The following is a 15173-nucleotide window of genomic DNA, read 5'->3' on the forward strand; positions in this document are numbered from 1 at the left end:
TAACGAAGCCGGTCCGGCAGCTAATGGAATGCTCTTCGGAGAGAAATTCATCTCCAATTTAAGCAAATATGTGGCTACATTCACAGCTCTTGATAAGGCCCAGTCTAACATAAAAAAAGGTATTCAACAATACTCTTTTTCTTCGGGCCGGACGCTTCAGGGGTCGAGCGCCGGGCCGAAGATTCCAGAACCCCAGATATGCTTCCCAGGGTAATAGAGGAAGTTATTCAAACCAAGGCAACTTCTATCCCAATCGATACAGAGGTCGAGGTAGAAATTCAAGAGGGTACCGGGGAGCTAACTCCATTCAAGACAGCACTAACTCAGGTGAGAATCATTCTTCCCTCAGAAGTAATATTGGGGGGCAGAATTGGTCTGTTTCTTCCAATTTGGGAATCCATTACGCAAGATCCTTGGGTTCTGCAGACGGTTCAGGGTTTCCATCTAGAGTTTTACGCACCCCCAAAACAATCGAACCCTCCCACGCCCCTCCTTTTTTCCCTCTCAGATCGCAATTTCATAAAAGAAGAGATTCTTTCTCTCATTCAGAAAGGGGCGGTGGTGGAATCCTCCCCTCATCCTCGAGGTTTCGTCAGCACTATCTTTTTGGTGCAAAAGAAAGGCGGCGGAGCCAGACTAGTCCTGAATTTAAAATATTTCAATTCCTGGATGGTGTATCGCCATTTCAAGATGGAGGGTATTCACCTGCTCAGGGATCTTTTGAGGGACAGGGACTGGATGGTTCGATTAGACATCAAAGACGCCTACCTCTCAGTTCCAATATTCGCCCCACACAGACGTTTCCTCCAATTCCAATGGGGTTCCCAATGGTTCGAATTCAAAGTACTTCCGTTCGGCCTATCATCAGCACCCTGGTGTTTCACCAAACTCCTCCGACCTGTAGTGCAATACTTGAGAGAGAGAGGAGTACGTCTAATTATTTATCTAGACGATATTCTCATCATGGCCCAGGAGAAAGATCTAGTGCTGATTCATCTAAATTGGACAATAAAATTGCTCCAGGACCTCGGGTTTGTCCTGAATTCAGAGAAATCCAGCCTGATCCCTTCACAGAATATGGAGTTTCTGGGTTTTCAGATAGATTCCTTAACGTCATTACTGATTCTTCCAGTCAGCAAACGGAACCTGATCAAGAAGGAGTTGAGGAGAGCGCTTGCCTCTCCGACTATATCCTTGAGGACTTTAGCCCGCCTGGTCGGTCTTTTAGCATCATCCATTCAGGCGATCTTCCCGGGGCCTTTCCACTACAGGGCACTTCAGAGGTTGAAGATTCGTCACCTTCAGAAGGGTCTTCAGTATTCAGAGTTGGTTCCCCTCTCAGAGGAAGCCAAGATGGAAATATCGTGGTGGCTGGATCACATGGATGCATGGAATGGCAGAGCGATTTTTCCCTCCTCCCCAGACGTAGTGATAGAGTCGGATGCCAGTCGTTGGGGCTGGGGAGCCCGGTGCGGCCGGGTGGAGACAGGAGGCCGTTGGTCCCCGGGGGAGTTATCCTATCACATCAACTGTCTGGAACTCCTGGCAGGATCTTTCGCCATAAAATCCTTGGCCCCTCGCCAGGCTCATTGCTGCATCCTTCTGCGGATGGACAATGTCTCCGCAGTAAGGTACATCAATCGCCTAGGGGGAACCAGATCTCGTCTCCTAGCGGAGATAGCGAAGGAATTCTGGCATTTCTGCCTCAATCAGAGGATTTCGGTGATAGCGGAATACATTCCGGGCAGCATCAATACAGCTGCGGATTGGAATTCTCGCTTCCTCCGGGATGGCAGCGATTGGATGCTCAATCGGAGCATTTTTCAAGCGCTGCAATCTCGTTGGGGGACATGTCAGATGGATCTTTTTGCTTCGCGTCTGAACTGTCAAGTTCCCTGTTTCTTCAGTTGGAGGCCGGACCCTCAAGCGAAGGGGACGGACGCATTCATGCAAGTATGGCCAAGAGTCCTTCTCTATGCCTTTCCTCCCTTTGTGATGATCCCGCGCGTCCTGGCACAAGTGCGTCGCCAACGTTCGGAGATCATTCTTGTGACTCCCTGGTGGAGTGCTCAACCATGGTTCCCTTCCACAATGAATCAGTCATGCGACCTTCCGGTGAGAATTCCGTGGTCGGAAGATCTTCTATCAGACCCATTGAGCAGCTTTCATCCATTGGTGATACAAGGTCTGTTAACCCTGATGGCCTGGAGACTTTCAGGCGACGATGGCAAGTGCCGGGAGTTTCGGAATCAGCATTGTTTTTCCTATCCCAATCTTCGGCCCCCTCCACGCACAAAAGATACGAACAAGCCTGGAGGAAATGGTTACGTTGGTGCGATTCAAGGAGTGTGGATCCCCTGGGGTCAGAGATTCACGTCATAGCCAATTTTTTGTCGGATTTGGCTTCCCAGGGTCTGGCTTATAGGACAATTAACAATTGTCGTTCAGCCCTTTCAGCCGGTCATCCACACATCCAAGGGAAACCGGTAGGTGAACACCCTTTGATTTGTAAGTTACTTAGAGGTATCCGTATGGTAAAACCACCACAACCAAAATATTCCGCGTTGTGGGATGTTAACGTTATTTTACGTTTCCTCGGGATCTGGCCAGACAATGAGGAGCTATCCCGTAAACAACTGTCTGCAAAATTGACTATGCTTTTATGCTTATTATCTTGCAGAAGGGTGTCGGATGTTAAAGCTCTGGATCTAACAGGTAGAGTATTCACTCCTACTGGGGTATCCTTTTCTATTTCCAGACATACAAAAACCTCATCCAAATGCATTTCTTACCCTTCGTTTCCACACAACAAAAAGTTATGTGTTGTTCAATGTTTGAAGTGTTACGAAGAAGTCACACGAGATTTCAGACAGGATGTTTCAGGGCAACTGTTGATTTCATTACAAAAACCGTTTAAGCCTGTATCTACAGCAACGTTAGCCCGATGGGTCAAGTGGCTTTTAGCCGAAGCAGGCATTGACATAAATATGTTCGGTGCTCATTCAGTTAGAGGGGCCATGGCCTCCAAAGCCTATGCGACAGGAGCCAGATTGGAAGACATCATGGCTGCAGCTGACTGGTCCAATGATTCTACATTTAAGGTTTTCTATCATAAGCCTATTGTGGATGTGGTATCGGAGGTGGTAAACAGACTTTGAACTAGCATAATCCGAAGCCTCCGGTCCTGACATAGAATTAAAAATGTTCTAGCTATCGCGTCAAGAATTTTAGATTCTATTAAGGACACGGAGGCGAGGATTATCCCACCCAGTTTTTTAGCTATATTATCAAGATGGTTAAGGTTTGATGGTCATTTAAGTCAATAATATGAGTATGATCAATTGTCATAATTTTTAAATAATGAGAATGATGCCCACCCATGATAATTTGATATTAGTGGTTGTGTTTTTTCGTTATTTCAGGAAATCCTAATACGACTTCATGAAGGATATCAAGGAAGCAGGTGTTTTGAGTTCATCTTCCAGTTCGGGAGATCTTCATTAAAGAGTTGGAAGGAGTTCTAGATCAAGTTGGCAAGTTCGCATGTTTGAACTGTTTCGCAAAGAAAGAGGAAGGACTGTGGTGTCTGAGCTATTTACGGACATTATCGTGCTTTGATTGGTGGGCTAAGGCTCATGGGAAATGTAGTTTTTGGAAAAAATGTTTGTTTATTGGCTGCTGTGTTTGTCAGTAAAGTTAAGAGAAGCATAATCCTCGCCTCCGTGTCCTTAATAGAATCTAAAATGCTTGACGCGATAGCTAGAAATTTTTTAATTCTTCCTTTCTCACACCTTCCACAGATTTGCGTGGGCTGTGGATTTATCAACTTGATGGCGGTGCATCGGTGAACTACCGACTGAAGTGCCTGGAATGGTACAACACCCAGCCAGCTCCCGCATCCTGGAACACTGGCCTCCTGCCATGTCCCTGCTCTCAGCAACAAGGGGAGTTAGATCCCCGCTTCCGAAGGACCAGAGCAGGTAAGGAGCCGGGGCCGGACTGGCCGTAGCAGGCATCGGGCGTTTCCCCGGGAGGCTGGAAGGGTGAGGGCCGGTGTTGCAGCTGTGGGGGCTGGTTTTGTTACTGGGGGCCAAGGTAAGGAGCCAGGGCCGGACTGGCCATAGCAGGCATCGGCATTTCCCCGGGAGGCTGGAAGGGTGAGGGCCTTGTTTTCAGCTGTGGGGAGGCTGGTTTGTGACTTTGGGCATGGAAAGAGGCCGGACTATACGTTCGGTCATGGAATCTGGTGGGTACTGGGAGGGTTCAAGAGGGTGGGAGCGAATGAGTGTCATCGGGCACTGATCATGCTTTCCTGCACGGGATCCGGTGGGTGCAAGGAGGGCTCAGAAGGTTGGAGTGAATGAGTGCTGTCAGGCACTGGCCATGCGTTCCGCCATGGAATCTGGTGGGTGCTAGGAAGGTTCAAGAGGGTGGGAGCGAATGAGTGCCATCGGCTACTGAGCATGCTTTCCTGCATGGGATCCGGTGGGTGCTAGGAGGATAGAGTGAATGAGTGCTGTCAGGCACTGACCATACATTCCGCCATGGAATCTGGTGAGTGCTGTGATGGCTCTGGATGGCTGTGGACGATGGGAACGCGTGGGCACTGGAAGGCACTGGGGGTGCTTGCCAGTCCTGATTTCTACTAAGGAATCTGTCTAGTACTACCTTGGTCCAGGAGGTGGCCCAGGAGCGACTCTCATCACACAAGCTTAACGTGCTGTGTAGGTGAGTGGTGAAATATGCCGCTCTGGCCCTTTAGGTCAGGGTGTTATGTAAATATCCACAACATCCGAGAGGAATGAAAATACCAAGTTTACTTCTCTGTTGAAACACCAGCGCACTGAGTGACTTCCCTTGATCCTTCCTCAACTGACTCCCTCAGTGTTCTAAAGTGACGCTCCAGAGCACAGAGCGACGCTGAAGGACAAGCGGATTATTACAAAACTAAACATACACAACAGGAAAAAGGACAATAAGGATTAACCTAGCTATAATAAACTTGCATAGGCTAAAATGTGAAAAGTCGAAATGAAACATAACACAGAGTTTGTCCAGGAGATACTATCAGTTGCAGATGGCACTTTGAAAACACATGCAAGTAAATTTCACAAAGTAGTAGCCAAATGGAGTCCAAAACACTTGTTTAGTCTTAAGTGTCTGCGTGTGTGTGTGCGCTGGTGTGTGGATCCTCAGTGAAAACTGCTCCATAAACGTTGCAGCGTCTAGGAGCTAAATTGTGGCCTTGTATTTATTACACATCACAGTGTAACACAGGTTGCCCGTGCCTCCTTTCCCCGAAAAGATTACACCAGCAAGTATTTCAAGCAGAGCAGGAGTAGAGGTAGCCACATCCAAGTGAGAATGCATTGAAAGTATGCAGCCCTACTAAGTGTCACGCATCTCGTGTTAGAATACCGCATTTCTGGTAATTTTCTTGCATTATCGCAATGCCTGAGATTGTCACGTGAGTCCTGAAGTGGGATAAAACCTTCTTGTTTCAGTTCCTCACTTTGCTAGGTAAGCTATGAGTAGTGTTTATCAAAGGCCACAAGGTGGCGCTGGTGTAAAACGGGAGGTGTAGGATTCGCAATATATAACGATATTTATATGGTTCCCATTACTTCATCGCTGGATTTTGCTTGCAAGAAAGTGTTAATCATAGTTGTTGAAATGTTACTCATAATTGCACAGAAATTATGAAAATGTCTCACATAGCAATCTGAAACCTTGGCAGCTATGAGTATGTCATGAGTGGGGGCAGTCGTAAGCCCGATAACATTATTGGGCATTTGAGATACTTAAGTTGGAAAATGTTACTTAAAACACATGAGGATAGAATAGTTCCATCCTTTATGACTTCACAACCTCAATGCACAGTCCAGGTCAAAGTCCCGAACAGTAACTAGAGGTGCCAGAGTTTAGACACTTGTAAACTGTCCAGTGTGTCCTGGAGTAAGTTACCCTCTGACTATAGTGGGGTGTGCTAACAACCAACAGCCATAAATATAGGCTACGAGACAGTTTAAGCTACAGAAACAAGAGGCTGAGTACACCTATATATTACATGGCTCTGGGTATACTGATACACAGTGTAAAGAAATGCACAGAAACACACGCTGGTGCACACCACTGCATAACACATAAGTGTAAGGTATGGATGTACAGTTGCTAGGAGTGTAAAGAAATAAATCACGGCCCCCCCTCGTACACATGCAAGGTATCCATTTGTGTGCCATACAATGTGTTGTACAATAATACAACACCATGCACTGTACATATCTGTTTATGCAGTGCGTGGTGGTGTTTGACGTACCAGTACATACATAGCAGCATATTTATTGATGCACAATAGAAAGACAGATATATAAATAACATTCCATGAGTGTACACCTCAGGTATACATACATTTTACATATTATTATACAGTTTAATGCAGTGTATAGAAATACCCCTGGTTCCCACTAGAGAGTAGGTACATATACACAGAATCAAGAAGTGTACAGAAATGAAACCATATGCAGAACCACCTTGGATTGTATCCATGGTATTCATGCTATACGCGCATTCATTGTGACACAGTACAATGGTCAGTACCGAAATACAGCACAATGCAATGTACAATTCTATTACACACAGGCACAGTGATGCACAGCTACACACCTTGCTGTGTACAGCTTTTCTGTATATACTAATGCACAGTGACTAACAGTGTGCAGAAACACAAGATAAAGTGCATGTCTACAAAAACACTTGACGTCAACAAAAGCACAATTCACTTGTGGATCCAAACACAACTGCATGCTTTGCAAAAGTGCGGTGCTTGTGTCACGCATATACAATACAACCATATCCATTACGCACCATTGTTTAAACCTGAAAGAAGGAATGACAAACATTGCTGATGCCTTTACAGATTTGAGGAGTCTAGTCTTCAGTAGAATGGAATCTATCAACAAACACTGTTCCCTGCTATCTGATCTAAAGAGACAGTGTGTGAACACTTGCATCTCCCCATGAATTCTTCAATCTTAACTTGTAAACGGTTAACCCATACAACCTGTTGAAAGGCACACAGGCTGCGGCTAGGTTGCCCTATTCAGTATTTGTATGAGTAGGATGGACACCAAATACACCTTGAGGGACACAATCCCTACTGAAAGGTTCTCAGTCAACAACACCCTTTGAGCACCTCCTCACCGCCCATGTCCGGTGGAACTTGCAAGGCCTGGTATGCATGACATCTTATCTCAGTTGTGGTCTCATCTAGGGCCCTTGCCCCATGTTCTTGAGAACATACCATGCTGAATCCATCACTAAAATCTATGATATTTCCAGGTCTTCGCCCATCTGAACAGCTGCTGCGAACCTCCTTCCCCAACGCAAAGGCGGGTGGCGTACGATGTGTGTACAACAACAGAAAGCAGCTGTTGGCAGGCTACCAGGAAAGATCATGGTTCTTCCAAAGTGTCGAAGGTAAGTAATCATGGCTATTTTTGGAGACTATATCTCCTTGCTGAGTTGCAGCCCATCAGTCTGTGGTGTGTTTAGTGCTAATACATAAGTCCCGTTTATCATTAATATGGAAAACCTGTACTGCATTAATGTCACAAGGAGGTTGGGTCTTCAGAGAGCGAGCTGGAAATTGGGTGGGTGGAAGGAAAGGTGGAAGTAGTGAGCCTGAATCCAACAAGGTAAGAGTTGTTCAGGTGACATCAGTGGTCAAGAAGGCAGATTTGTTTTATGGTACAGGTTAATTTTAGATTTTCTGAATGTGAGTAAGTGTCTACAACGTATACAGTTTCTGTGAAAGAATTTCATTGCCAGGTCCTCTGGAGAAGGTTCAAAAGTGGCTTGTCCAAGGTTCATGTGGCAACCTGCGAGTTGTTATCCCATTTTGACTATCTTGATATGTTTTGTTGAATAGTCGGGCTATGTCACAAGGCCCTGATAAGTCTGTTACACAATTTTGTATGTTGCTGGACTCTGTTGGATGATAGGAGAATACCTGAAGGGGGAGGCCAGAGAACAAAAATACCCCCCCAAACACACACACACAGAGGAAGTGAGTCTATTTTTCCCTAAAACCCTCAGGAGGTGGTTGTGATGCTGATGGGTGTTGCTTCTTATGATTTTTGTAAAATACCAAGTGGTTCCTTTTAAAGCACTCATTCTAGATAACTTTTAGAGCAATGTCTTCCAAGAGGTTCTTCTTTTCATTCTTTCTCCCCATGCCCATGTTCTTTCTATCCAGTCTCCTAGGACCTCAGGAATAGCACAAAGGGGCCACTACTCAGTCCAGCAGTAGCCACCAACAGGGTCCACTCCAGATCCAGTTGGTACAAGAAAAATGTATCTTAGAGCTTCTAGTGCCCTGTAAACACTCAGGAGATCAGCCAACTGTCCCTTGGAGTCCACTTCTTTGTCCAGGGAACAAAAGGGAGCAGGTCCACTCCTTCAGGGCTCCTCTCAGGTTACAGTAAGGAGGGTCTAGTCCTCTTCTGATATTCCACGAGTCCAGAAAGTGTTCTAAGGAGGGTTCCTTGAGGTGCCACATTTACGGTTTGCACTAGCTAGTGGGCGGATGAGACTCCTGGTCCCTCTCTAACCAACGGGGGTAAAAGTACCTAGGGGTAATCATACTGACCTTTTCAGTAGTTTTTGTTTTTAGAAGTTCATGTTTGCCCTACTGCAAACAATCCCACAGCACACAATACTCCTAAAAATCCAAGACAGGGGAACCCTTCCATTCTTTTGCAGAGTCCTTGTGTGCCAATGAAAAGGGCAGTTCACTCTCCTGTGTCCATTCCAAACTGACTGGTTCTAGGGGTAGTTTACCTCTCACTTGGTTACAGCCAGCCTGGTGATCATGAGCCTGGGGAATAAAGGCTTTCCCTTCTTCAGGTCTCCCTTACACTAAACTATGAATTGTCAGGCTTCACCTCCACCCGTTTCAAGTTAATAAAGTTCCCTGGCCAACTCCAACTGTCTTCCCCGAGCTGATAGGATTCACATGCCCCACACCCATCCCATCTTTCACCAGGCCTAAGTAAATGATCTCCTTCAGGGAGGAGTTTTCACACCTCACTAAGGTCAAGCAATACTGGGAAACTCCTTGCAGGCATATGCCAGGATGTTCAGGCAAGGAAAAGGTAACCATCTAAAGGCTACTTTCCTAAATATGTATTAAACATATTTACTAAAAATCTAACCTCACCAATAAATTAGATTTTAATAAACAAGGAAAAATACTTTGAATGAAAATTCTATCTGTTTCCTGTCAAAGGCTGCAGATTAAAGTTTATAATCGACGTTTTCTAAGATCCAGCCACAGGCCTGCCAAAGAAAATAGCTTTCTGGGCCTACTCATAGGAGGAACATACCAACATTAATTTCACATATGTTCTACTGATAAGTATCAGACACGTACCTTGTGAACAACAAGGTATATTTAGGAGTAACATTAGTATTTAAAAGCAGAGTTTCCTGCCTGTCAAAAACGGTTATTTTGACAGTGATGGCAGCCGGTTTTCAGACTATTGCAATTAGGCTAGACATGCTAACCAGGTGAATGGCACAATAGGTGCTGCAGTCCACTCGTGGCATTTAACTTCCAGGCCCTGGGTGCATTTTTACATCATATACTAGGGATCTATTGGAGAGTTAAATATGTCAGACAGGTTTAAGATAATTTCAACATGTTGAAAGGGAGGACACAGGTTCTTTACTCTTGATTAGCAAAGGTAACGTGCACAGAGTTCTAATGCCAGAAAAAAATGTTTTTTGAAAAAGGTGAAAATGGGGGGTGACCTTGCAGAAAAAGGCAAATTTGCTACAACGTGATGTCTAAGGGAGTTAAAGTAACTGTTGTAGTGATCTATGTGTATCCAGCAGCTCTCAGAATTTATAAAAAGGTGAGGAAATCATATGGGAAGCCGTTCATGTCAAAATTACAGCTCCCTATATAGGACACCTCCTGGAATGCATAGCGTGTTGCAAAATTAATATGACATACACCAGAATGAATGTACTATGTGTCAAAATAAATATCATACCTGACAGAGTGAATCTGACTTGAACCAAAACAAATATGAAACCAGGCAAAGTGAATATGCTACTTAGTGATTATTATGAATAACTCACACTCAGAATTGAATAAGAGGTATACTGAAATATATATCAATTATACTGAAATAAATATGGCCCTCACTGTAAATAATAAAGCAATCACTAAAACACATACAATATTTGTCAAAAAGAATGCGATATTTCTTGAAATGACTGACATATGCCAAGAGGAATATGACACACATTGGAATGAATATGACAGCTTGAAATGAATATAAGGTACTGAAGTGAAAATGCATTATTCTGAAAGAAGTATAATGTGCAATTAACGTTACATTTATAAAAAAATGAATATGGTTTGCATTGAAAGTAATATGACACACATTGACATGATTATATGTGTTGCAATTGGTATGAGTCATGTTAAAATCAATATCATGCGTTAATATGAATGAGACACCTATTGAAAGGAATATGACACATGCTAAGATGAATATGACATGAAATGAATATGAGCCCTTTTTAAATTAATTCAACATGCCTTAAACTGAATATGACCAATGCTGACTTTAAAATGAAACTTGTCAAAATGAATGTTATGCTTTGAAATCAATATGATACACATCGACATGAATATTGCGTATATTGAAATTAATTTGACCTATGTTGAAATGGATATGGCCCATGTTAAAATTATAATGTCAGGTGTTAAGATGAATATGACATCCACTGACACAAATATACCATTCATTTAAAGCAATATGACACATGTTACGATTTATATGAACCATTTTCAAATGAATATGACATCTGATGAAGTTGATATAACCCATATCAAAATTAATATGACATTCATTAAAATAAATATGACACTTATTAAAATGGATATGAAACTATATGAGATAAATATAGCATGCTTTGAAATGAATAAAGCACATATCGAAATGAACACAAGCCATGTGTAAATTAAAATGCTCACTGTTTAAATACGGCTTGCCTTGAATCAATGTTGATTTGCTTTAAAATTAACAATACATATTGAAATTAATATTACATATTCTGAAAGGATATGATATGAACACAAATTAATTAACTAAAATAAATATATGTTTTCGACTATGTGCTACATTTAGTTTTTGCCGGCTTTCGGACCCTGAGCACTTTACCACTGCTGACCACTGCTAAAGTGCAAGTGCTCTCTGTCTAAATTGACCTGATGATTGGTTTATCCATGATTGGCATATTTGTTTTACCAGTAAGTCCCTAGTATAGTGCAACATGTGTGCCCAGGACCTGTAAATCAAATGCCACTATTGGGCCTGCAGCACTGATTGTGCCACCCACATGAGTAGCCCCGTAAACATGTTTCAGACCTGCTACTGCAGTGCCTGTGTGCAGTTTTAAACTGCCATTTCAACCTGCAAGTGCACCCACTTGCCAGGCCGAAACCTTCCCTTTTACTACATGTAAGGTACCCCTAATGTAGGCCCAAGACAGCCCCATGGGCAGGGTGCAGTGTATTTAAAAGGTAGGACATATACTGGGGTATTTTACATGTCCTGATAATGAAATACTGCTGTAGGAAAGTACCATCTTCCTTGGCATGTTACCCCCATTTTTACCTGTATGTCAGAATGTTTTTTCCTGTCTCACTGGGATCCTGCTGGCCAGGACCCCAGTGCTCATAGTATATGGCCTAATGTGTGTATCTGTATAGTGCTTGACTGTGTCACTGAGGCTCTGCTAATCAGAACCCCAGTGCTTATGCTCTCTCTGCTTTTAAATTTGTCACTGTAGGCTAGTGACTTCATTTAATTTCAATTGGCACACTGGACCCCCCTTGTAAGTCCCTAGTATATGGTACGTAGGTACCCAGGGCATTGGGGTTCTAGGAGATCCATATGGGATGCAGCATTTCTTTTGCCACCCATAGGGACCTCAGACAAACCATTACACAGGACTGCCATTGTAGCCTGCGTGAAATAGTGCACACACTATTTCACAGCCATTTTCACTGCACATAAGTAACTTATAAGTCACCTATATGTCTAACCTTCACTTGCTGAAGGTTAGGTGCAAAGTTACTAAGTGTGAGGGCACCCTGGCACTAGCAAAGGTGCCCCCACATAGTTCAGGACCAGATAAGGTAGCCAATCCCCCTCTCAGGGCTATTTAGTGTCTCTCCTGTGGGTTCTCTTCAGATTCTGCTTGCAAGTTTCCTTCAGGAATCCTCTGCAACTACTACTTCACCCTCTGACCTCGGATCAACCGCAGCCTGCTCCAGGAACCGCTGTAAGAGCAACAAAGTATCCACAAGGGATACTTTTCTTCTGCAACTTCAGCTCCAGCCAGCAACTGCAACAGTGTCCAAAGTGTGCAAACTCTGGAGACTTCCTGTCTTCATCCTGCACCAGAAGGACCAAAGAAATCTCCCGTGGGATGACAGAGTCACTGTCATTCCCCTGCTCGCACAGGCACCTTCCAAGATGACAACCGGTACCCTTAGACTCCTCTCACAGTGACGAGCGTGCTCCTAAGGACATAGAGGGTGGACCCCATTGACATAGGCTGTGCTGAGGTCCTGCTGATGCAATTTGGAGGAGGTAGGACCTTCCCTTCCCTGAGAGCGACTGTACCCCTGTGCCATGCCACCATGCCAGCCCTTTCATTGTCACTCAAGTGTGAGGGTGAAGTCTGTACTATGATAGTTGCCTGTAGGGACTGTATGCATTGAGTCAGTGTTGCAGAGTGTAAATGTGTTTGTCCAGTCAGGCCTAATGAGTTTACCCTTTAGAAACCACATTGCTGTGTGGTGTTTCATGCTGGCTCACATCACAGTACATGTTGCCGGAGCTTCAAATACCTGATGTCATTAGGCTTGCTTAGTCATTGTAGGCCTTGAGCAGGGTAGTGGGTTAGTCTGCAGATGAATCCAAAAGTGTGTACTCATGTCCCTTTACTTATTGGCATGTGCTTCACACAAGAGGTGGAAGGACCTGAGGTGCTGGGCCAGAAGATCTCAGAGATAAAGATAGGGCTCTCCTCCCAATGTGGGCGGGCACACCAAGAAGCATGACCCCCCTAGGGGCCCGCATTCTGGCAGTAGCATACCCAGACCTTGATGGGCATTTGCAGGGAGCACAGCAGCCACAATGAGTACAGGACATATTACTGCCTGTGACACAGCCAAGTTAATGTGTTAGGTTCTGACATCTACTCCTAATGATTGGGGATGGACTATGTGTGACACACAAGATGAGTAACTGTTTGTGTAGGTAAGTAATTTGGTGCATATTGATGTGCCTTGCCTAGTAGCCCAGGGACCTAGGACACAACTGAGTACAATCCACAAAACAATTGCTCTCCAGGGACAACACATTGCTTTGTACAGTGATCAATCAAGGAAGGTTTGTTGTTGTAGTGGGTCTAAATTCTATGCAACAGACCACTACTTTTCAGTGTTACAGTCCAAAGAAAAAAAAGTGATGGATCACTGTCCTCAGCCATGTGTCTGATCAAGTGAGTAAATTGACATCTGCTCCCAAGAGGCCACATGTTTTCAGTGTGTGATGAGTGCTAGTGCCTCAGTACTGTCTGACATGTGAAGGTGGCATCACACATGTGACGGAGCATACATTGTTCTTTGGGTGCAGCTACAGATCAAAACTTTCCCTTGGTAAGTGGGGAATGTCCATTGACATGATTTATGGCCCATCACTGTTGCCAAAATTCCTTGTGCTGACATGTTAGCAAGTGTCCCATTCTCTTTTAACAAAATGTGTACACTGCTGTTTCATGCTTTGTCTACCTGTGTTCAGAGGAAGATTTCTGTATTCCCTCACATGTAGTTGCATGCCAACCTGTCTTTCGAATTGGACATATGCAAGGAGGCTACATTTTATGTGGTGCCACAGACAGGAGTGTGTCACCATTGATTGTTGGCTCACACATACTCTCACCCGTCATTGCATGTCATTTGGCATGTACAACTTCAGTAGCAATGAGAGATATGACATGTAGGACTAGAGTTTTTACACACAATGGCCATTTCCATGCCATTGATGTGGCATCAAGTGGCAAAGTGCACTGCACATGTGAAATGGGAAAGATTTGTTGCCTGACTGTTGGCACACATCATGGAGTGACTTGCAGTTTTGTTGGAATCACATGTGGTTGGCTAGAACCATTCATCCACGGACATCTGGGTTTGCAGGACCAAAATGGAGACAGTGATGTAGCTTCCCCTTGGGCTACAGGTCCAGGGCCTTCTACAAGTGCTTGTAAATCCCTGGGCCTCTGCAATATACAAAGAACTAATGGCTTCTACTGATGCAATCAGAGTTTGTCATTGTAAGGAGTGCCATATTATAGTGGTGATTTTCCGGGGGCTAGCTGTTTCATTGTGTTATGTATTTTAGCAACATATCTCCCTGTCAATTTGCACATTTTGACTACAGTGTACATTCCATGCCAAATATGTAGTATAGCTGAGCAACATTAGTACTACCTCCATGACTCAATTAGGACAGTTTACACATTGTGAAGTGTGCATTGTTGACATGTTTCCAGTGTGACGTGAGTATTTCCATGTCACCTTCTTCAGGATACTGTACTGCTGTCAGCAACATGGCAGGATTTGGAGCATCATTTCTTATTGTTGTTTTATTGCGTATGTGACAAATAGATGTCTGCATGACCTTGTGTGGGATCTGTTGGAATGAACTTGGCATTGGCCTACTATTGTATGACAACAGGTAACAGGTATGCCCCATGAGGCAAAGCATTGAAGGTGATATAGGCCCTCATTCTGACCTTGGCGGTCTTTTCGCGAGACCGCCGAGTTACCGCCGCGGTGAAGACCGCCGACCGCGGCGGTATGCTGCTGTGCGCATTCCGACCGCTGGGAGCGTTCCGCCGGGAAACCGCCAGCAGCCACACTGGCGGTCGGCGGAAAAGTGGAGACTGGTCAACCTCCAGGGCCACGCCAGCAGAACACCGCCCACAGAATTACGACCCACATATCTGTGTGGCGGTCTTCTGTTGGAGGTGTTCTGTTGGAGGTCACCTCCCCATGGCTCCCGTCGCCTCCCGGAGGACCAACGCAC

The 15173-nt window shown here is 44.5% G+C and overlaps 1 protein-coding gene across 1 annotated transcript in view; it reads left to right on the forward strand.

The window, feature by feature from the left end:
- Positions 1 to 15173, forward strand: part of LOC138265048 (mucin-4-like) — a 223263-nt gene that overhangs the window by 68909 nt on the left and 139181 nt on the right. Inside the window, exons 10-11 of the mRNA XM_069212596.1 lie at positions 3801 to 3980; positions 7339 to 7476. Of these exons, the coding sequence (XP_069068697.1) occupies positions 3801 to 3980; positions 7339 to 7476 (318 nt within the window). The remainder of the gene's footprint in view (positions 1 to 3800; positions 3981 to 7338; positions 7477 to 15173) is intronic.

Source organism: Pleurodeles waltl, chromosome 11, assembly GCF_031143425.1.
Source record: "Pleurodeles waltl isolate 20211129_DDA chromosome 11, aPleWal1.hap1.20221129, whole genome shotgun sequence".
Classification (NCBI taxonomy): domain Eukaryota; kingdom Metazoa; phylum Chordata; class Amphibia; order Caudata; family Salamandridae; genus Pleurodeles; species Pleurodeles waltl.